Source organism: Alternaria ventricosa, assembly GCF_023758065.1.
Source record: "Alternaria ventricosa strain BMP 2768 chromosome Unknown scaffold_15, whole genome shotgun sequence".
Classification (NCBI taxonomy): Eukaryota; Fungi; Ascomycota; class Dothideomycetes; order Pleosporales; family Pleosporaceae; genus Alternaria; species Alternaria ventricosa.
The window spans coordinates 306318-328125 of record NW_026055695.1 but is presented as its reverse complement, the minus strand read 5'-3'; the positions used below and the strand labels follow the sequence as shown (position 1 = coordinate 328125).

The 21808-nt window shown below is 52.6% G+C and overlaps 7 protein-coding genes across 7 annotated transcripts; 2 read left to right on the top strand and 5 right to left on the bottom strand.

The window, feature by feature from the left end:
• Positions 1 to 441: 441 nt before the first annotated feature.
• On the top strand, positions 442 to 2169 carry J4E93_008032 (uncharacterized protein; the record flags this gene model as incomplete). Its single annotated transcript, XM_049345935.1, has 5 exons — positions 442 to 486; positions 535 to 753; positions 806 to 1243; positions 1292 to 1971; positions 2022 to 2169. The coding sequence occupies 5 exons, from the start codon at positions 442 to 444 to the stop codon at positions 2167 to 2169; spliced, it is 1530 nt and encodes a 509-aa protein (XP_049196868.1).
• A 162-nt stretch (positions 2170 to 2331) lies between these two features.
• J4E93_008031 (uncharacterized protein) lies at positions 2332 to 3623 on the bottom strand (the record flags this gene model as incomplete). The annotated part of the gene is made up of 4 exons (XM_049345934.1): positions 2332 to 2870; positions 2927 to 3224; positions 3275 to 3505; positions 3558 to 3623. The coding sequence occupies 4 exons, from the start codon at positions 3621 to 3623 to the stop codon at positions 2332 to 2334; spliced, it is 1134 nt and encodes a 377-aa protein (XP_049196867.1).
• A 628-nt stretch (positions 3624 to 4251) lies between these two features.
• J4E93_008030 (uncharacterized protein) lies at positions 4252 to 6507 on the bottom strand (the record flags this gene model as incomplete). The annotated part of the gene is made up of 1 exon (XM_049345933.1): positions 4252 to 6507. The coding sequence occupies one exon, from the start codon at positions 6505 to 6507 to the stop codon at positions 4252 to 4254; it is 2256 nt and encodes a 751-aa protein (XP_049196866.1).
• Positions 6508 to 8605: 2098 nt separating this feature from the next.
• Positions 8606 to 9934, bottom strand: J4E93_008029 (uncharacterized protein; the record flags this gene model as incomplete). The annotated part of the gene is made up of 1 exon (XM_049345932.1): positions 8606 to 9934. The coding sequence occupies one exon, from the start codon at positions 9932 to 9934 to the stop codon at positions 8606 to 8608; it is 1329 nt and encodes a 442-aa protein (XP_049196865.1).
• A 1301-nt stretch (positions 9935 to 11235) lies between these two features.
• J4E93_008028 (uncharacterized protein) lies at positions 11236 to 13394 on the bottom strand (the record flags this gene model as incomplete). The annotated part of the gene is made up of 2 exons (XM_049345931.1): positions 11236 to 12499; positions 12553 to 13394. The coding sequence occupies 2 exons, from the start codon at positions 13392 to 13394 to the stop codon at positions 11236 to 11238; spliced, it is 2106 nt and encodes a 701-aa protein (XP_049196864.1).
• A 2935-nt stretch (positions 13395 to 16329) lies between these two features.
• J4E93_008027 (uncharacterized protein) lies at positions 16330 to 17097 on the bottom strand (the record flags this gene model as incomplete). Its single annotated transcript, XM_049345930.1, has 2 exons — positions 16330 to 16953; positions 17008 to 17097. The coding sequence occupies 2 exons, from the start codon at positions 17095 to 17097 to the stop codon at positions 16330 to 16332; spliced, it is 714 nt and encodes a 237-aa protein (XP_049196863.1).
• A 1467-nt stretch (positions 17098 to 18564) lies between these two features.
• On the top strand, positions 18565 to 21806 carry J4E93_008026 (uncharacterized protein; the record flags this gene model as incomplete). Its single annotated transcript, XM_049345929.1, has 4 exons — positions 18565 to 18978; positions 19031 to 19565; positions 19612 to 19699; positions 19751 to 21806. The coding sequence occupies 4 exons, from the start codon at positions 18565 to 18567 to the stop codon at positions 21804 to 21806; spliced, it is 3093 nt and encodes a 1030-aa protein (XP_049196862.1).
• Between the last annotated feature and the right edge of the window lie 2 nt (positions 21807 to 21808).

The window sequence follows — 21808 nt, the reverse complement described above, 5'->3', positions numbered from 1 at the left end:
CGGACGGCACGCTTTTGTCTATGGCGCAAACCATTAGATCGCTACAACAGGTGCAGACACCATGCAGAGAACCTGGCAAATAAGCGAGCGCATCGTTCAAGCTTGCATTTGTCCCTTTACCGACGCTGACATCGCAAAGTCGAGTCAACACACGTCATTCACGAACTTCATTAACCCGAATGCCTCAACAGCCAAGCCTCCACTCCGCTGCTGAAGCTCAATTTCGTAGGTAACCATGCATGAAGCTAAGCCCGCGAAGCGAACTCTTACTCCAACAAACGACCTGTCATAGCCGGATTGAGTAAAGATGTGCGCTGCACCCCGCGATTCGGGAGACGTTTGGCGGGGATCTATCGTTGGAGAATCGGAGGAGATGCAGCGATAAGAGTGTTGGGGGCGTACTCAGTGCAAGGAGTTCCAGTCAACTTACCGCAAATCAACATGTCGCTAAAGGAGAAGGATCTTGAAGCCGAGCGAAAGGAGCATGTCAGTGTCCACACAGTGTCCCCTAAAACGATGCGCTGACGACAGAAGGTCTCATTTGACGAGAAGAGCTATGGCGCTAGACATGACCGTATAAACAGCGACGACGCTGTAGATCCAGCGAATGACTCCTCGGGACCAGCATCGTCGCCTGTCGAAAGAGATGACAAGGAAACACATCGCATCATTCGGAAAATAGATCTCAGGCTCTTACCAACACTCGCTGTCATCTATGCCTTTGCACTCATCGACCGCGTCAACCTTCCGAATGTACTGCATATCCTCAGTCGTCCTTGTAAGCCGTATACTGACTCACATTCAGGCGCGTATTGCAGGCATGGACGAGGACTTGGGCCTCTCCATCGGCTCACGCTACTCCATACTCACCATGATTTTCTTTATTCCTTACATCATCTTCCAGTTTCCTGCCAACATAATCATTCGAATACTCGGTCCTGCCGTATGGCTACCCTCCCTGGTCGTTTGCTGGGGCGCTGTCACGATCGGCATGGGCTTTACGAATGACTGGACGCAAGCACTAGGTTGCCGAATTATACTGGGTGTGCTCGAAGCTGGCTACTACCCTGGCTGCGTCTTCTTGTTGAGTTGCTGGTATGTGAGATTTGAGGTGCAAAAGAGATTCAGTGGATTCTACCTACTAGCGCTCCTTGCAAGTGGTTTCTCAAACATCTTGGCGTGGGGACTGAGCGAGATGAGAGGCCTAGGAGGTCTAAACGGATGGCAATGGATCTTCGCAATTGTGAGTGAAGTCTCTTCATACTCTCTACCAGTTGCTGACTGATAACAGGAGGGTGCCATCACCATGTTGCTGGGCTTCCTCGGCTACGTAACCATTATCGACTTTCCTGATAAAGCCAGCCAACCCAGTCCCATCACAAAACGTCCTTTTCTGACCGATGCGGAAGCCAACATAGTTCTAGCCCGCATCCAACGCGACCGTGGCGATGCCGTCGCCGACAAACTTACCCGTTCAACCATCGCTAAACATCTCCGCGACTGGAAGATCTGGGAGTTTGCATGGCTCTACTTTCTCAACAACGTCGTCGCGTACAGTTGGGGATACTTCCTGCCAATCATCCTGCGCAACGACATGGGTTACTCTGTGGCCATGAGTCAGATCCTGTCTTTCCCGCCATACGTCCTGGCAGCAGCTTGGATGTTTGGTACGGCATGGGTCGCCGACAAATATAGAATGCGCGGTGCAATCATCGTATTCAACTGCGCATGGGCAGTCTTGGGAGTGTGCATGATGGCTTTCCTCAGCAACGCTCGCGCACGGTATGCCGGAGTCTTTCTAGGCGTCAGTGGTGCGAACGCGAATGTGCCGAGCATATTGAGCTATATGCACAACAACATCGTGGGTCAGATGAAAAGGAGTGTTGCGAGTGCGTTGTTGATCGGAGGTGGAGCTTGTGGAGGTATCGCAGCATCGAATATCTTTCGACAACAGGATGCGCCGAAGTACATGTGAGTTCCATGCATCATGATGTATGGGAGTATGAAGCTGACTTGTACAGACCCGCCATGGCTGTCGTCATCGCGACCCAAGTCCTGAGCATACTGCACGTACTGAAGAACTTCTGGATCTACTCACGAGCTAATCGTCAGGCTGATCGCGGAGAGAGGATCCTGGAGGGCCAAGAAGGCTTCCGACAGACGCTGTAGATTTCAGGCTGCACTGCCCGCCACTATGCCAGCGTACGATGAACACTACGAATATATGCCGCTACGCTATGCTATGCCATGCTATCAAACTCATCAAATAGTACGCGACGTGACAGCTTCCCCTCGCAGCAGAGATCCCAGATCCTGCAAGCTAAACCAAGACTAGCCCATCAACCTCCGCCGCCTCCCGCTGTCGACACTGACAGTATTATCTGGCCCGATGCTGATGCTCAAACTGCTGGTGTCGTCTTCGCTTGGAGCCCTCCTCCTGTCCCTGTCCCTGTCCCTCCCGCTAACAGCCTGGCTCTTACTCCTCTCGGGTTGTATGACCAGCCATGTAGAGCCTCCGCCTTCATGCTCTTGTTCCATGAGCTGTAGTTGTGGACCTCCGCCTCTCTCGTCTCCTCTTCGCATGTCTCTATCGCCCCTTCTCACATCGGTTTCGCTTAGTCCTCGCTCGTTTCGGCCGCGCTCTCGGCTGGGCTTTGCGTTCTTAGTGGGTGGCGGAGGAGGGAAGAGAGAGGGGAACTTGGCGGTTTTCAGAGGTAGTGTTGTAAGCGAAGAAGGTAGCGGGAGAGACTCGATCAGCGTCAGCTTCTCGAGTGGTATGGAGGTGAGCAGAGAAGCGGGTAGGTCGACGGGCGAGCATGCGACTATTGTGTGTCGTAGGTGCGTGTTCGATGCGAAGAACGACAAGTTTTCTGCGTCATGTTAGCGACTTCGCAGCCTTCCACCTCGAGCATGCGTGGATACATACCTCGCACTTTTCTTCCTGCTCCGCCTTCCTTGCCAACTCCAGTGTCAATCCAGTCGAAGCTCGTTATCCTGCCGCAGAAGCCAGTCGAGAAGGCTCGTAGCTGGCCCAAGTTCCGAACCTTCTCAAGTCGTACAAGGTAGTTGGCCATACCCTCCAAGTTGGCATATATGCGGACGATGATGTCGAGTGAGTCGGCATCTTCGTACAGCTCCCGCAAGTATTCCCTTATCCGTATGTTCAGTTCGTCTGCTAATGCTTCGCCGCCTTGAGCTTTTCGTGTTATGTATTTGTCTTGGAACTGGGACGGTCAGCTAAGATACACGACTGGAAGTATACTACAACACATACCAGGAAGCCTTCGGCATCGGCATCTATGAGCACCATAACGAACGGCCGTTTGGACTGCGATTGTACTAGAGCTTCTTCTTTTGCCTTGGACTCTGACAGCTGCCCTTGCATCGTCCGCGTGACATCTGCAATTTCCGCTTGCAGTGTCCGCCTGACATTCTGTTCGGAGCCGAGGTCGAGTTCACATTGTGCGAGGCGTGCTTCTGTCTTTTCAAGCTTGTCTAGGAGTTCCTACACCATCGTCAAAACCATCATGGTACACAGGACGCCTCCAGTAGCATACCTCAATAAGCTCGCACCTCTTCTCCTCCAGAATCCTAAACTGCGACAACCGATCGCGAAACGTCATCGGAGGTGGGGCAGGCGGGCCCGCAACAACTAATTCCGCCATCTTCAGAACTGGCAAACGTCACGCAATCACCAAAAGGCAGGAAAATTACTAAACGACAGAAAAATCTGGGGATCCTAACATTTAAGAAGACGCGTTGTTTTGGGCTCCCGCGCAGCGCTAGCTAGTTGTTTTGCATCTGCATGGCCCAAAGTACGGTGACGCCGCCGGTGCGAAAGATGGCAGGTTCTGATTGGCTGGGCATGTGGGGGAGTTGGGCTCATACGCTGCCTTGGTGTTGGAAGTCACCGGAAGCATACAGAAGCTCGTGAGCTGGCGGGCTGTGTTCTGGTCACGGATGCATTCTTTGCGGCATGCAATATGCGGCGCGAGCCGCAATGGGTCGCGTGAGGCGGAGATGGAGGGGTGATGGGTGCTCTGGAGGGGAGGAGGGGCATATTCTTCGCATTTTAGCCCCTCGTTTATCGAAACACATGTCACATTGCTTCTCTGGCTATGATACAAAGGTGTTGCGGTTTCTAGATACATGCATCTATAGATGACAGCTTTCTTCCACACATCCATGACATCCAACGCTTGCAGAAAACCCCAAAGGTCTTATGACTCACCCAACGAGGAAGTTCATCGGTTACATGACCCGGATGATGTCGGTATCTGGTATCGCAGTTGCCATCACGGCGCGACGATCAATCTTTCCTCCAGACGTGCCTGGCAGCTGCTTCCAGATCACGGCGCGGGTCGGACGCATGTAAGCGGGGAGATTGAGGCCGCGAAGCAGCTTCAGTAAATACCGGCGCGATGCAGCGTTGAGTGTCCCGGTCATGACAACAGCAGCCAGGATCCGTGGCTCTTCCTGCTCCTCATTGCTATGAAGAAACACGACTGCTTCCACCACTTTCCCTTTGGCCTGGTCAACAATTGTCCGCGAGACATCTCCAAGCTCGATGTGAAATCCGCATACTCGCGCGGTTGACTCATCCAAGCGTCGGGAGGTAACGAATAGCACTCCAGTATCGTTGATGAAACCCCAGTCTCCTGTCCGAAAACAATTCACGCCAGTTCCAGGATGTTTCTGGAAACGATGGTCGTCGGCCTTGGAGCCAAAGTAGCATGGCCCAACACCCGGACCAGCGACCCAGATATCACCAGTCCAAGCTACAGGAAGTGGTCTGCCCAGATGGTCGCCTACCCAGATGTGGTTGTTCGGCAACGCGGTTCCCACAGGGATGAGCTGGCCTTCCTTGTTGGCCGCGTACGCCTTGTAGTCGACAAAGCCCATGGAGGAAGCGATTGTCGTCTCGGTCGCTCCGTAGAAGCTTGCAAGCGCCAGGTTGTCAAGTTGAAGCTCGGTGAAATTGCGAATAACGCTCGATGAGATGTTATCTCCGCCACTCAACGCGAATTTCCAAGATTTGCAATCCTTGAGCATGTGACGAGGATGTTGGAACCAAAGCGAGTAGTCAGATGGTGTAGCAATAGTAGTGGTGATCTTCTGGTGCACCATGACTTTTGTCACATTGGCGGGAGATGAGTCTGCGGCTAGGAAGAGGGTGCCTCCAGACGTTAGGGCGAATGAGATCTGAAAGAGCGATATATCCGACGTCCAGTTGCTGTGTTGCAATACGATCGGCTTCTCGTCTTCGAAGTAGTAGGCAGTGGAAGCCACAAGCACCTTCAAATTCTCGTGTGTCAAAACGACGCCTTTTGGCAGACCATCGGACGACGGAAGATGCAGTCCCACAGCAAGATCGTTTGGCAGCGGCTCCTCGATGTTGTCGAAACCTTCCGTGAAGACCATGTCGCCGCAGAAGAACACGGTACCAAGCTGGAGTTTCAGTGCGTAGTCAACTAGATCTGGCGTGCTGACGACGCAAAACATAGTGTCAGAGTTCTTAGCGATTGGAAGATTTTCATCGACGGACAGGCGGTAATCTATCGGAACGTAGACAGCGCCAGCGCACCATATCGCGACGATACTGCAAAGAAGATCGATGGTGGGTGGACCGAGCACGCACACAGGAGTACCACGAGCGACTTCGTGCTTCTTCAGATCGGAAGACATGGCGATCGCGCGACGTATGAGGTTGGCGTAGGTCATCTTTTGGTTTTGTTCGTCCTTTACAGCGACACGATCGGGAGTGGTTGCTGCGATCTCCTGAAGCTTCTCGAGGACGCTGCTGAAGGAGACTTGGTGCTCAGGTCCGGCGCCATGCGCCATACCTTGCTCACGCTCTTCTTGGGGGATAGGGTCCATATCGATGACACTAGTAGTCTGGCTCTGAGCAACCATTTGCGTCATTGCTTGGACGTACAGCTCCGCCACCACTTCAGCATGTTCTTTGTCATACGTCTTCTCGTCCAGGCCAACGAACACGACTAGGTTGCGGTCGAGGTCTTCGCGAACAATTAAGACGAGGTCTTGAGCATGCTCGAAGTACATATCGGTAGTCGGAGAGGTAGGACTTCCACGAGCAATCCAGTCGAAGGTGACTTGATGAAGAAGTGTCTGCTTCGAGATATTCAACTCGGATAACAAGTTCTTGACTGGTACATGAAGATACCGTCTAGACACGCCCATGGTCGCCTTAGTCTGCTCCAGGAGTTCGTTGGAGGTGTGTTGCGAGTCGCCCTTGAAACGCACTGGCATAGTATCGCCCTTGCCCTTCAAAGCTCGACCCAGGCCGATCACGAAGTCGTCGGTACCAGTGAGCTGTGTGAGTAGGATCTGCAGCGCAACTAAACCGAAGCTTACCCCTGAATGTTCGTAGTCGTCGCACATGAATCGAATGCCGAAGGAGAGATTTGCTGAAACGGTTATTTCAAAGCGATGGAAAGCCGGAACCGCATCGGGGTTGCGAAATCCTCGAGTCGTGAACGGTAACATTGGTAGAGACGTGGGTCGACCTTCCATTTGGGCTGTCCATTGCCACAGACCAGAGGCCGGTAGGGGGGTCATATGAGAGAGTGGGCTGCTTTCTAAGGTATGGGTCGCCTCGAAAGAGTCGCTAGGGGTCGCTGGAGGCGGTGCAGGCAATGAATAGCCGGGGGTGGATTGCGCTCGGCGAGATCGAGTACGCGCAGCTTGTTCCATCGGATGTTGGGCAGGCGATGGAGATGAGAAAGGGTCTTCGTCGAAGTCTCTATCCTGCATAGCTGTGTTAGCCAAGATCTAATACTCAGGCTAGACCGCCAGGGATACTTCGTCGAGTGAATTTGGAGTGCACGGTCGGCTTTTCTACCTCGATCATGGTGTTTAGGCAGCAAACCATCCTTTTTGTTTTCCTTAGCAACCCTAGTAGTTGCGATAGGTGTAGTGAAGCCAACAGCACTGACCTGCTCGTCACTTTGACGTGAATGTATGACTCCCTGCGCTTACAAGTTAGATTCGATTGAGGGAACGCCGAATCGACACCCACCGTTCTCAAACCCCCAGTCAACCAAGACCATGAGTAACATCGACACTGCTCTCACGTCTGACGACAAAACCGCTCATGCACCCATCGAAGCACCCACTAATGGGCTTGGAGATCTTGGCAAACTTCCCAGAGAGTTGAGAGACATTGTCTACGAAGCAATGCTTGCTAGTACATCGCAACGACACTATATGATATTCTCCAATATTCCCAGAAAGAATGCAAATGTCGAATACCAGCTCTCGAGACCTTACTGCTACGGCCCATCATCCATTTTCCAGGTATCCAGCGCGATCAGGAACGACTCCATATCAGTAGCCCTTGGTAAATCCCATGTTATAGTCGAAGGCTATCGCAGCATACATCGACTCACCACCTTTCTCTCAGCCAACAACGCTTTTGGTAGCGTAAGATCGTTGGAATTAGGAGGCATGAACAACATCAGAACTTTGCTCAGTCACATAGACAAGTTCCCAGCGCTCCAGAGCCTCGGTATCGGAATGTGTACAAGTGTGTTGGCGCGAGTCGAGTACAGAGTCAATGAGCCAACAGCAGACTCCGTGGCGAAAATAGTGCAGAAGTACAGGTTGGAGAAACTACTCGAGTGCAGTACTCTGCGATATCTCACGTTGCATGAGTTCAGTTCCAACGTCTGCATATGTAGATGTCAGTCCAATGAGAGAGCGCTACGCGGTTTGGGACTATGGTTGACGAGGGAGTGCGAGGAAAGAAAGATCGGCATTCATGTCGGACTTCTGCAGATATGTAAATGGGAACGTAACGGACGTTTGCGGTGGCATGAGACGACCATTAAAAGGCTCTCTGAATAATGGTGGAGACCGAGGGAGCGGTTGGCTGATGGACGAGCCTTTGCTGGCATTAAGTTATTTGTTAGCAGGAGATTACATCGACGATGCCGAGACACCACTAAAGAAACCTTTCGCCATGACAGGAATGCTCCAAGCTTACCGGTGTAATAGTAGTGTTGGCCGATGCCTATGTAAAGGCGATTTCTATCAATTTGTGTGCATGGCGAGACTCCAGCGAACAGCGGAGGTTTCTGTGAAACACGCGAGGCCTTGTTACAGCGCGAAGAACCCTCGTGGTCCTTTTAGGGATTGGTCGTAACTTGAATATTAGAGCATTCGCAAGATATGCATCTTCGCACATGAATAGAGACGATATGCACGAGGCCTCGATAGTATAGGTGCGCGAGATGGTGCTGGAAAAGAGGATGGGAAGAGCGTCCAGGGGCGGCCGCATATTTGGGAAATGCTATGAGCTTGCCAAGCCACTAGCGCACGGCGCGCGTCGGCACGCTTCTCACGTGTCTCCTCTCTTCCACGCGAGACACAACGCGTTATTGACCGTCACCGTTGCACTCTTACGGGTTACATTGCTACAAGAGGAATTCTGAACCTCTAAATTACACCGGGATATGGAAAATGTCTCTACTCGGACAAACCGGCGTCAGCAACAACGATCTGGCCAACCAGAACGCGTCGCGTTCTCAGCCGTCGAACCTAGCGCGCCAGCATCATGACACCATGACACGCTTGCGTGCCAACCCTAAACTTTGACCTTCTCTGTCTGTTCCTCGACAATGAACTTCCACATCACCTCTGCCGCCGTTCTTGCGCCGTCCATGGAATTCAACGTCTCTGCTAGCGTCCGCGCGCTCGCTGCATATGAAGGATCTTTGAGCACCGTCAACACCGTGCTGCGAATGTTCTTGGCTTTCCAGAACTGTTTCTGCACGCGAATACCTGCTCCAGCATTCATGGCGTTGTCCAGATTCGTCTGCTGCTCGACCTGTAGCGCGACACCGACAATAGGCTTTCCTGCAGCCAAGGCGCATTGGACAGTCCCTTGACCTCCGTGCGTGACGATGAGGTCGGCGAGCGCATTGGCAGCCGGTGCTGGGATGAACCGATCAGTCACCAGAAGCCGCGCATCTCCGCCAGCGATCTCAATTGCCTTGTCGATGTCGCAGATGGATTTCGAAGCCAGCACGACTGCGTTCCAGTTGTCGTCAGGGCTCAATCGTAGAGCCTTGATCGCTTCGAACAAGAACTCTTCCGTTCCAGAGCTGCCCATTGTAACTAGGATCGATGGGCCAGGACCCTTTGTCAGATGTGCCGATATGTCCTCGTCCAGCTTCGAGTCGTTTCGCGCGTACAAAGGACCTGTGAGGACTATGTTCTTTGGGAGGCGGTGCAGATATTCTTGATGAAATATGGGGTGGTCGTTGACCAAATTGAGATCGGCCATGTTCATATCGAAGAGGGAGATGGGGCCCGTGACTGGCCATCCGCAAGCTGCCGCAGCAGCTCCTAGGCGCTTCTGTCGGAAGATTGGAGCGTTCACCATCAAGCCGCTGGCCCACCATGCCATGCGCTGTCGGACCGGTCGTGGAAGCCGCGTGAACAATGGCATCATATCTGGAAGATCGCGAATCAGGCCGTGGGCAAAGGCTCCGGGATGCAACGGAACCGGGAGGAAGTTGATCGTTCGGATACCCAGGAGTCGCGCAGCAATAGACGCTGGAGCCCACATGCCATGGAACACGATATCGGGCTTCAACTCTTTGAACGCTGCAAGTTGGCCATCGATGAATGACTTTGCGATTTCTTCCGAACCGAAGAACTCGGGCCAGTCCCATCCGAGGTCATGCGCCACGGAGATGCCCTTCACGCGTGGTTGGGCTGGGACAATGTTGAAGCCAGCGTCCGTGATTTGATATTCGAACCGCGCGCCACAAGACAGGAAGTCGATTCGCAGATTGATATTGGACGGGCACATATCCCGCAACGCGATAGCCATCGCAATGGCACGTGTCGTGTCTCCAGCGTCTTGCCATGCTACGCTGAGCACGATGTGAACCTGTTGGGAAGCCATAGTGCCAGATATTGCACCTCGTATCGCAGAAGTGAAGGTTGAACAGTAACGACGATTAGCCTTCCAGTACTGACTGGATTCCAAGGTGTCTCGGTGTATTGGCTCTTATGCAAAACACCATGGACGTCGCCATGCAGATATGCACCATTCTCTAAATGCGGCGTCGATCATATTCGTCTCTCCTCTATGATCTCCGAAACAGCAGGTCCGACATGAGCCGCATTGAACAGCTGCGGCTCATTCTCACCATGCCAGAGCTTATCAGCGTCAGCTCACCATCTGTGTGGAAGGTCGTAACTGCTATACGATGGCCAGCCCAACGCTGAGCATTACTTGAGACCGACCCAGCTACGTGGTATGACCATGCTACGACGTCCGACAGCTGTGGGGAACCGTGGGAAGTGCGATACGGTATCGACATTACATTCGGTCCTTTGTGAGATCGGATCACTAATTGCGTTGGAGCATCTGACGTACTGTACGGCCACCTTCGCGCCAGCTGTGAGTGGAATACGTGGGCTCGCGAACCGTGCGTGGCGAGATGAGACGTCTGGCAACGCCATTGGCATATAATGCGCGTCGCTAGTCTTGTTGTTGGTTCTTACAGATTGCACAGCAGACTGCCTGCCTGAGTACGACCTGGTGGTGGTTGTCAGCAAGCTTTAGGTTTACGAACAACCAATGGTTTACACGCAATTTCGGAGCTGGCCCGGATGACGCACCTATCCGACCCCCAAAACCACCGAAGTGTGGTTTCACCGCGAGAAGGGCGGCTTCACGGCGATGGTCACGCCCGTGTTGGCGGAGCAGATGCATGTCGGAGCCTGATAACAATACCGACCCCAACTGTGTATCATCTCAATCAAGCAGAAATGATATCGCAACAGTGGGGCTCAAACATGCACATGATTAATAAAGCTTCGCTAGATCTCGGCTTTGCTTGATTGCTCGTCCTGGACGTGGGATGATCAGCGACATGGCTTGGTGGCTTCGCTTACGCATTACCTGGTTGGTGAGCTGCGAATCGGAAAGGCCCCGAAGTCTGCTTCCTTGCGAAAATCAAGGAACGTCTTTTAAGCTTGCGCATGTTCGCCCCTCACAACACGTGGGACGCTTGAAAACAGCGCCAAAGACGACAAGCTTCAAGCAAACAAAGACGGGAAGGGAGAACAAATGGCTAATACATTATGCATTAATGGCAGAGATACGATGCGATATGGTATCCGCCCTATCATCATTACACGCTAAAGGACCTCGCATTCATCCATAGATCTAATTCCGGGAAAGAAGAGCCAGCTTCGTCACCTGCGAACTTGCTTCCCCGGGCCCAGTTGATCACGGAGGTCGGGGTTAATGGTAGCTGTCAGATATGACGCAAACTGGCCGCTTTGCCGGAACATCTTCTTCAAAGCTGGCGCGGGCTCCGCCACCGCCGGCTGGTTTCCTTCTTGCCGACCCGCACCATTGGCTGGAGCTTTCAGGATACCACGGGGCTGCTGTGGCTTTTGATCCCGCTTCTCATCGAGTCGCTGTACGGACGTGTCTGGCTTTGCTTTGACGCTTCGCCACTCCATGCCTACAGCAGCTGGTATCGCAAGGCAAGCTATGACGAGTGCCGCAAAGAACGTTCCATGTGCTAGCGAGTCGTTGTAGGCTGCTAGTATCAGGGCCTTGATAGCTGGAGTTACACCAGCCGTTAGGTTCGTAGCTCCTGCGTCTAGGATCTTTTGGGGGTCTAGGCCTCCGATTTGCTCCAGTCCAGACGAAAACTTGTGAATGTACAAGTTCTGACCGACAGCTGTGAAGACTGCGCCACCGAGTGTCTGGAACAGCGACAGCACTGCCGTACCGGTTGGAACATCCTCCTTTGGTAGTATGGTCTGGACGGCTATGTTTGGATGTTGCATGGTGCAGCCAACGCCGAAGCCCACAACGATCTGCGTTCCAATCCACATGGCGTTGTCGGTGGTCATCTCCCAAGTGGTGATGAGACCAGCTCCGATGGCCATCATGCCAGAGCCAAGGATCATGAAAGGAGTGTAGTATCCGATGCGCTGTACCAGAGCTCCAGACACGATCGAGCCGAAGACAACCGAAAGAACGAGCGGGATGGTGTTGATGCCGGATTGCATCGCAGATGCACCTTTTATGGCTTGGAACCAGAGAGGGACGTAGATGGAGACCGTGAGCATGGTCGCGCCTACGCAGAACTGGGATGCACTACCAAACGTAACGCTACGCTGGAAGATGATGCGTGCGGGCAAAGTCGCTGTAGTATGCCTGGTGACGTATTGCCACAGCACGAACGCTATCAATAGCATCGCGAAGGCGACAAGAAGTATGACCATCCGAGGTGAGGTCCATGGGTAGTCGGCGGCGCCCCACTCTAGCGCCAATAGAAGACATGTGATTGACGGTAGGAACAACGCGGTGCCTAAGGGATCAAGTTGTCGTATCGTCTCTCCCCACGTCTTGAGTTGCGGCTTCTTTTCATCCAACTTCAGCAGCAAGCACACTACAAGGAGAGTAAAACCGCCGAGCGGGAGGTTGATGTAGAAGCACCATCTGGTCAATGTCAGTATGCGTTTCACATGTGAGTTGTTAACGATGTTACTGACCTCCAGGTTGCGCTGCTGCTAGTGAACGCACCGCCTAGCAAGGGACCGGCCACACTCGCGACGCCAAAGCATGCGCCGAAGAGACCCTGCAGCATGGGTCGCTTGGCCAGCGGCACAGTGTTGAACATGATCAGGATCGCGCCGGTGAAGATACCGCTACTACCCAGGCCCGCGACAGCGCGCCCGACGATGAGCATATTGCTGTTCCGCGCAGCGCCGCAGATGATGCTTCCGAGTTCGAATAAGAAGATGCCGGATAGGAAGACTGGTTTGGTGGGAAAGAAAGTGTATATGCGACCGTACAACAGGATGAAGCCGGCTGCTGTAAGCATGTACGCGCTGCCATACCATCCGATATCGCCAATGCTGCTGAACTCGTTTGTGATGGCGGGGATCGCTGGACCGATGATGGTTCGGTCAAGAGCGACCAGGAAGATCGAGATGTACAACGAGAGCATTATGATCGCTGTCTTCGCAGTGGATGGGTATGGAGAGGGCGCCTTCGGCGCTCCTCTTTGTCGTTCGATGTCGTAAACGGTCGGTGGCTCATCAAAAGGTTCGTCGCTCATCGAATGCGCATCCCGGAGATTACTCCTGCGGTAGTTTCGGTCTGGGTATTTGCCCATTGCAGGGCTGAGAGGTCCGTCCATGATGCTCTCGGCGTCAAACTTGAAGCTCGTGGGACTGGAGTAATTTGTGTCGTCGTATGGGTCCATTATGACTGGTACATGATCGCCGTCCTCGGACGTTGAGACTCGTCTTATTGTGTTGCGGCGGAAAGCTGGATCGGCTGCATTAGCCTCGTTGGCTTCATTCAGCCGCAATATCCCTTCTAGTGCCATTAGAGTGCTTGCCCGCAGGTAAGGTCGGATTTCTTGTAGATCTTCTCGTAGGTTGTTAGTTGTGTAGGAGGTAGCGCAATCCCGCCTTTGCGAGTATGGTTGTGACTGGGCGAGATCTCTGGCGAGGTCTTGTCCTTGTGCGTTATAAGAGATATATGAGGCTGTGCCTAGCCCTGCTTCCTCGGTTGCTCGATCGAACGCAGTCTGGCAGTTGTCAGCCAGATCTTGGAGGATATCCTCGATCAAGCTGCGCTCTTCCGAGTTAGTGCGAGCGTGCCAATGGAGCTCGTGTGTAGATTGTGTAAGTTGTGTAGCTTGTGTAGATGGGCGCGATGATGATATAGATCCTATGATGGAGGAGAGCGCGGTGGGGCGTGCCCCTCGGTACTTCGATATAGACGGAGGAGGCGCCGCCATGATGTTCCCAGTCTCGAGAGTAAGCCTTAGGTATCAGTCCGGATATATTGGGTGCGTGCGCTGAAGCCCGATTTGTTGCTTGCAGCCGAACGTACGAGAGGTCCAAAGAAACGAGACGGTAACAATATGCAGAGATATACAGACATGAGCTATAGGGGTGAAGAGTAATATAGTCATAGACAGACGTCGATTCTTTGCATGAACGTCGCATGAACAGTCCAAACAAGAAGCACATCTCAGTAACACATCTAACAGACCAAGAAATATTCCGCAGTCGCATCCGCAGCACGACCATGAGGCGCAACGGTGCAGTAAGACGGCGATTACGTCTGGCGAATGCAACATGCTTCTCGCACACCACCCACAGCCATCAAAAGCATCGGGGCGCCAGTTCCAAAACCACCGATGTTGCACAACTTGGCTTTACGCCACAGAGCTTTTCGTGCGCGTCCGATGGCGTCTATTAATATGAACCGGGTAGACCCTGAGCTGTCAGAGGTGGGTAGCTTCATTATGCTGCATGCGCGCACTACAGCAACTCTCGTGTTGTGTGCAAGGTTATGCAAAGTCAGCGACATAAGCGACAATGAGGACGGTGATTACGCTGGGGAGCCGAGCGGCGCTGCGAGATCATTGAGTTCTGCCGAGACACATCAGGCAACATGTCAGAGGGCTGTGAGGGTTTCTTTCCAAAGTGAAGATGATGCAGATGATGGAGCATGACGCGGAGTGACGTCTCAGCTGCTCAGAAAAGCTGGTGGAGGATGTTGGCGATGAGAAGAGGACGGAAAAGCAAGTGGGCCTTGGCTCTAGCGTGACGGGAGTGCTGACGTGCTCAGAAATACGCATCATGTGAATGGCATGTCTTCGCCTCGCCTCGCCACTTGCTTGTCCCGTCACAACAAACCCATTATGCATTCGTTGCAGGAGGCCCTCGACTGCAAGTACAAAGACGTCGCGATTCGCATTCGCATCATGCTATTGTCATGGGAATTTCATGGCATCCCAAAGTCAGTCGCCGGCCCGACATCGCAGCTCAACACATCGTCATAACCGCACATCTCTTTGCAACCCCGCGCGACCTCCACACACCCTGGTCAGCCCTGCGCAACAGCAGAGCCCCTACTTCCAAGATGAAGGCGTTCTGGATGCGACACCTCAATGCGGGTGATCGCCATGATCCTCTCAGGGGGCCCACTTGAGGCAAGCAAGCCTTTCCCGCGGCGGATAGCATGCATAGCCATCTTAGAATGCAGGTACGGTTTCAGAGGCTTCTAGCTTCGCTGGTCTTTTGTCAGTTTGCGGGGTGCATTGTTGTTCAACAGGGGAAGAGTGGAGGCGACCGCAGAAGCAAACGGCGCCCCTGAACCAAGATTGGCAGGACGGATCTGCAAAAGCAAAGTCGCACCTCGTACAGGAAAAACACTGAACAAGTCTGGGGTCTACATCAGCATGAAAACATGCAAAGTAGGTGATACAATGTCGATGTAGGTTCCAGGCCTGTTCGGATTGTTCATACGCTGATGTGGTCGGGACGGCGAGCTATATCGCAACATGACCGCAAGCCTTCATGTCACGGCATGATGCTGGCGGTCGAAAGAGGGGTGGAGTTCAACCGTTGCTCGTTGAGGTGCAACAGGTACGTCACAATCAGCGGGCCGCGGGTCATGACTTAGAACCTGTGGTGGAGACGGTGGATCAGATACCAGAGCCTAGAAATCGACCCAACATGCGTCAGGAAAGAAAACATTGCGAACTACGTCAACATTGCTTCCACATTCGCCTGTGTTGATGTGTCGATGTGCCGATACTGGTACTCTTGTTCCTCCTTGAGATGGTCTTTGCCTAACATGAAGTAATGGTAATTGATCTTTGTTAAGGCGGGTACTTCGATCTGTGCAGTGTAGTTGGCGTATCCGTATGAGATCAAAAAGCTGGACCAGTATTTTTGGGTCGACGATTTTACTTGATGTCAACGTAGCTTTGAGGGTGAGATAGAAGATCCGCCCTCGTGCAGCCTACATCAAGATGAAAACAGACAAAGCTAGCATCCTGGCGTTGACGTAGGCTCCAGGGTGTTCAGGTTTTCCTAGGATGAGGTGCCACGACAAGGTACGCAAAGTGGATCAAATATCGAAGGCAAAGCTGGTTTTGAATGAGCGTGGGGTATGCTGACTACATCAAGACAAAACTGTGCAAAGTGGTTGACCCAACGTTGACGTAGGCTCCAGGGTGTCCAGGTTTTCCTTGAGCGAGGTGCTACCACGAGGTAGGCGAAATGGATCAAGCAGGCAAGACAAAGCAGGCTTTTAATGAGCGTGGGTTATATTGACTACAAATAACAAGAACTATTCAATGAATGGAAGTGAAACGAAATCCAAGGATGTGGAGACCAGATCAAGTACAGAATAAATGGGAGATGGACCAAACAGTCTCGTCGCTGCTCTCTTACTACACCAAGAGAGCCTCCCCAACGAAGATGTTACAAACGATGTTACCGAACGGATAAACCCGTGGATCAGTAAGGATAAGCCGTATCCCACTTGATTTTCAACTCTTCCCACTTGTCCTGGACAGTCTCAAGGCAGGCAATAAGCGGCACGTTGCACATTGCCACTGTACCGCGAAGCTCAAAAGTCTCTTTGTTCATGTTGGAGTCAGGCCAGACTGGATCTTGGTTGTTGGAAGCTATTCGGTTACACTTGATCATGCCACGTTCGACGGATGTGGTCCTCATAACAGGCGAGGGATCGTTGAGGTGTGCTGGCCATCCAGGAATGAATTGTGCCTGGGCCTCCAAAGCGTCGTTGTTGCATTTAATGAGTGCTTGGTTGCATTGGAAATATCTGACGTTGGTAATGATAGTTCCGCTAATTGAGGACTGGCCAGAGATTTTGGCAGGGTCAGAGCCGTACCGGCTGATGCAACCCTTCAAGTCCTCATTGAGGATGAACTCGCTGTACTTCTGGGAAGGGTGGCGGTCCTCTTCAGTGGCTTTGAAATCGGGGTTGGCGTACATGGCATCGTCGTACATGGCATCCATGGCACTGTTCTCGGCAGCTTGACTATCTTGACGGACGGTCTTCTCAGGAGCGGAAGGAGCGACAGGGATAGGCAAGTCAGACGTAACGACGACAGGTCGCTGAAGCAGTAAAGTTAGATGAAGAACACATAGTGGTAGGCATTCAATACATACCTCGGGTGAGCCGGAGGGAACATGAGGAATCAGGGCAGCGGTAGCCACAAGGCTACCGAAGGCCACCGTCAAATACGCGGACAGAATCATCGTAACGCACGGGCGAGTGATAGTACCGAGAACTGACTGCCGATGCTGAATATGTTGGATGGTGCTGAGATGGTGAAGACAGAGGAAAGTGTTCAGGGATTGGAAATGGTTGAGATGGTGGAGTAGGTAGATGATCGAATCAGAACTGTGCGTTGTGGAAATCACTCATCGTCCAGCCAGGTTTGTCTTATATAGCGGTTGGTGCCCACACGCAATCCGGAGATTCCGAGACCCTTCAAACACGAATTTGGACCCGATTGACATGTACTGGTCATCTCTGTAAGGGTTCATTTGACCTACGCAGTCAGACCCACTAATAATGATCGCCTTGAGCGCGCCTGTCAGCCACTGAGGTCAAGCACAAGGCCCAGCGATCTTGGTCATTAGCCAGACCTTGCTGACCTCGAAAGTTGCAGCGGTAATAAACCACGGACGGAAGTGTTTTCTTGAACCCCGGACACTTTTCAGGGCTCTCTTCTATCGCACTTAGATCATGGCACGACCTCAACGGAACTGCTTCGGATGAGGGGGTAGACTCTGGAAGACGAGAAGCAGTGTAATCACGATAACTTGGGGGTCCACCTCAGCCAAATGAACGGAGAGGATATCACAGCCACTGTAGTCTTAGAATCAACCAAAATATCTATGCAGGTTGTTTCAGAACTTCACCTTACATCGTTGACAATATTGAAGATGCGGCCTTTCTTCAGGCCGGTCAAGCTGCCAGAAGATGACCTTGGAGCAGTCGCAAGTAGCTACATACCATATCGCCAATGAAGGCGCAGGTCGCGCGGTTGACGATTTCGATGCTGTCACTGTGCTGATTTGAACTTGTAAGACTACGTACACGATGATGCATTTGAAGTCCGAGGGGCAGAGTTTCTATGTCACTGTTCCCTCATGATAAGAAATGTCCAAGAGCGTGCGCAGATGGTTGGTTTATAAGCTTGCACGGTTCGCAATGGACCCGCAATGACCACCGGACGGAGAGCATGGGGATGCGATGATTCATTGCAGCAATCTCAAGCTACGGGGCATACCCGTCGTCTCTTGGTAAGGCAACTGTTTAAACTTTCACAAGGTATCTTGATACACGCTACTCTGTCCAGAGTGACGGCTAGATCGAAAAGGGTCTATGAGCTGTTGAGTCATTGAGCATTGTTGCCGTTGCCAAACAAGTCTGTGAGAGGGCCAAGAACAACAGGCACTTGAACGAGGTGCGGGGATGGTGGACCATTGGTTATTGATCTTCGTGATGATCTTTGCTTGGAGTGTTGAGATACCGTGGTCCAAACGATCTCACATGGCGTTGGTATTCAACGATACTGAGCAGATGTCTTAAATCGTATCCTCCAACACGACGAAAAGAAGCCACATCAATTTTACTTTGCCAAAATTCACCAGAAACCACTTCGACCACCCACAGTGCTCATGCTACGCTTGCTGTCCAATTAACAAATCGTCACCATGCGATTCTCCGCGTGGTTACTCACCACCTTCCATGTCTTCGATGTTGTCAAGGGCTCTGCAAGCGTTGCGTGGTCAAATACGACTTCAGGAAACGAAACCCTGTCAGTCTGGAGCTATGCCGAAAATGACTGTAAGGCGAGTCCTTATTGTGATGACACCGGGGTTACTGGCGACTACGATTGGGACAATGACTGCCCAGACCTTCCCAGGATCAACTATGCCCTATGGTTCAACAACCGAGCCGAAGACACAGCATTCTTGAGGGAGAAACTCAGGCATTACGAACAACTCAAGATGAACCCATGGAAAACTCCAAGCGACGAACTCACCTTTCCTGCCTACATGGCGAAGCGATACGCTCCCAACTTACCACCCAGTAGTATGCTCTGTGATGGCTTGGGAATGTGCAGAGTGAGTATTTCATTCCAACTTCGAATTCTGCTATTATTAACACCATAACTAGGCTCCAAGCTGTAAAGACATTGGAGAAAAGCTCCTGCCTGGAGAAAAACGCGCAGCCATGTTGTTCCTCGAATTCGTATCGGGTCTCGACCACTCCTTCCACATTACCAGCGAAGCTCTCCAGGACCATTGGCGGCATATTCTCGAAGACATCGATCAACTCACCCGGATGTTCACGTATGCGGACGAACAACAAGAAGCGGCTATCAAGAAGGATGAGAAGAAGAAGAAGGCACTAGCTGCTATGGAGTTGGCGTTCGGAATCATCACGGCAGTCTTTCAACTATTCACCACAGCCGCCAACATCTTCAACTTCAGACCGGAGATCATCAACAAATACATCAACGAAATTGCTGTGTTCAAGAAGTTGGGTACAAAGTGGCAGCGAACTCTGTCATGGGCGAGCAAAAGCAAGATTCCAGGTAGCTCAATAGCCAAGAAGCTGCATTCCAGGAGAGTTCCGGAGGGGGAGAACGGCGGTCCACCCCCCGATCCGTCAGGTTTCCTCAGGGATAAGACGATCGAGAACATGCAGAGTAAGTTCTGGCCTTCGACATGAAAGAGTGATCTAATATCAAGTAGAGCTGTGGACCATCACTAGCGGAGGTTACCTCGGGGTGCAAGGGTTGACCAAAGAGGTAGTCAAGAAGATTGACCACAAGAAGGATTTGTAAGTTGCGCGTACTGTACATTCGACAGCAGAGGTCCTAACAGAAAGCAGGAAAGGATTTGACAAGACTCTGGAAGCGGTGCGTGCAGAGCTAGTCGAACTCGATACCAATGATATCGACGAAGCCAGAGCCGGAATGCCAATCCTTGCGTTGGGCGGCAGAAGTCGCGATGGCCACAACATTGTCGACCTCTATGACAAGGACTTTTTTTACGGCGCCAATGTCGACTTTCGAGCCTATGTCGACTTCGTGGTCGGCATGAGGACGTATGCGACTATCATGAGCGCCCTGTGGAAAACGGAAGGCGTCTACATCGTCGAGACCTGGACTAAAAAAGGCGGCGACTGCGACCAAGACAATCGTGGACCAGCCGAGAACAAGATCTGTCTTCCGGAACGTCCAGATATATCGTACTGGGTGTACGCAATGACAAATTACAAGGACAAAAAGAATCGTAGTCCACCCGGATGGGAGTACCTCACTAGTGAAGAGGGTTTCCACGGCCTCTTCGCTAGTGACGTGGTCCGAGCTGCTCTTTGGCGAGAAGAGGTCTATTGGCCTGAACGCGAGAAGGAGGAACGTGAACGGAATTCCACAGCTTCAGGCACCTGCCCATCAAACAACAACGATCGGCTGCAGGATACGCCGGCCCTGGAGCCGGTGAATCTGGACGGCAAGGGACGTCCGGACACCAACGTCACGCACTCGTCGGGCTCGAACTCCACTTTACCCCCGGGCGCTAGAAAGCGTCTGGACGACTATGGCAACGCCCCCAACGCGTTCGACATCGCGGTATGTCGCAGCTGGATGGGTGAAGCTATCTCCAGCACGAAGAGCACGGACCACAACAATGCGCCTTGCCTCTGCGATCCCATCAATCCCATCTACGCAGCCTCGTGGGAAGCGCCCACGAACTGGACCATGGCAGCAACCAAGAAGTTCATCAAAGACAGCGGCTTGTACAACTTCGACAGCTTCGGAAAGAAGTGCCACGACTGTGACAGGATGGATGTAAGTTGGAAGGCATTGTTACAACTTGACGACGAGGAAGAGCCAGCGAAGCATATGAAGAAGGCTTGGCTTCACGACTGCGACCCGAATCATCACAAAGAACACGACTTGGGACCACCACAGCTTACCAATCCCAACTCGACAAGCTCGTCATCCGTACCACCAGGTTGCGACCCAACGCAGGCGCCAACACCAACTCGAGAGCCCATCATGCAAGTTACCACCCAGCTCCTCCACGAGGAGACGCGGTACCCGAAGAACACGCCCAAGAACATAACGTCGCAGGGCGCATGCAACGGGCCGTACTGCATCGTAGACGTCGTTTACGAAATCCGTGAATCGCACTTCAACTACACCGTCGACTCCTCGGTCCAAAACGGCGAATACGGTTGCTATCCTGGCAACGACAAGTGCATTGAACAATCCGCGCACGATCTTTGCGACTTCCGCGATGACGATGACGACAGTGAAGAAGCTAAGGCCAAGGAGGACGCGGAATGGGACCGAGAAGAAGTCGGTCCAGACGACGACGAGTACGAGGACTTCATCCAGGAGAACCCCAAAGGCAACGGCACAACTCCAGGTAACGACAAGACCTCGACCGACGGCACGAATCCAGGCAACGACAAGACCCCTGACGGTAGCAACGCTCCAGGCAACGGCACCTCCCCCGACAGCCAAGACAAGAAGAAACCCGACAACGAAGCCATGAAAGCATTCAAAGCATGGCTCAAGATGCACGACAAACGACAATCATGTGTGTGCGGCGGAAACGGCAAGAACGGGCAACACGGCATCCATTGTTTCCCGGGACCAGTCGCCACGAGAACGACCACGATCAAGGGCCGCATGAGCCAGACAGCTAACCCGTTGAGTCCTTTAGCTGCTACGCCCACCGGAGGCGGAGGTGGAGGTGCGGCTGCAAGTGGGACTGGTGATGTGGTGACCAACATCGTCGCCACGAGTGATGTATGGGTTGACGCGCGGGAGGTAACTGTTGAGATGCCGAGTCTAGGTACGCCTACGGAGACGGCGGTGTTTCTGACTGGTAGCTACGCTTCGATCGCTACGTATGCAGCGGCGGGCATGAACTGAGG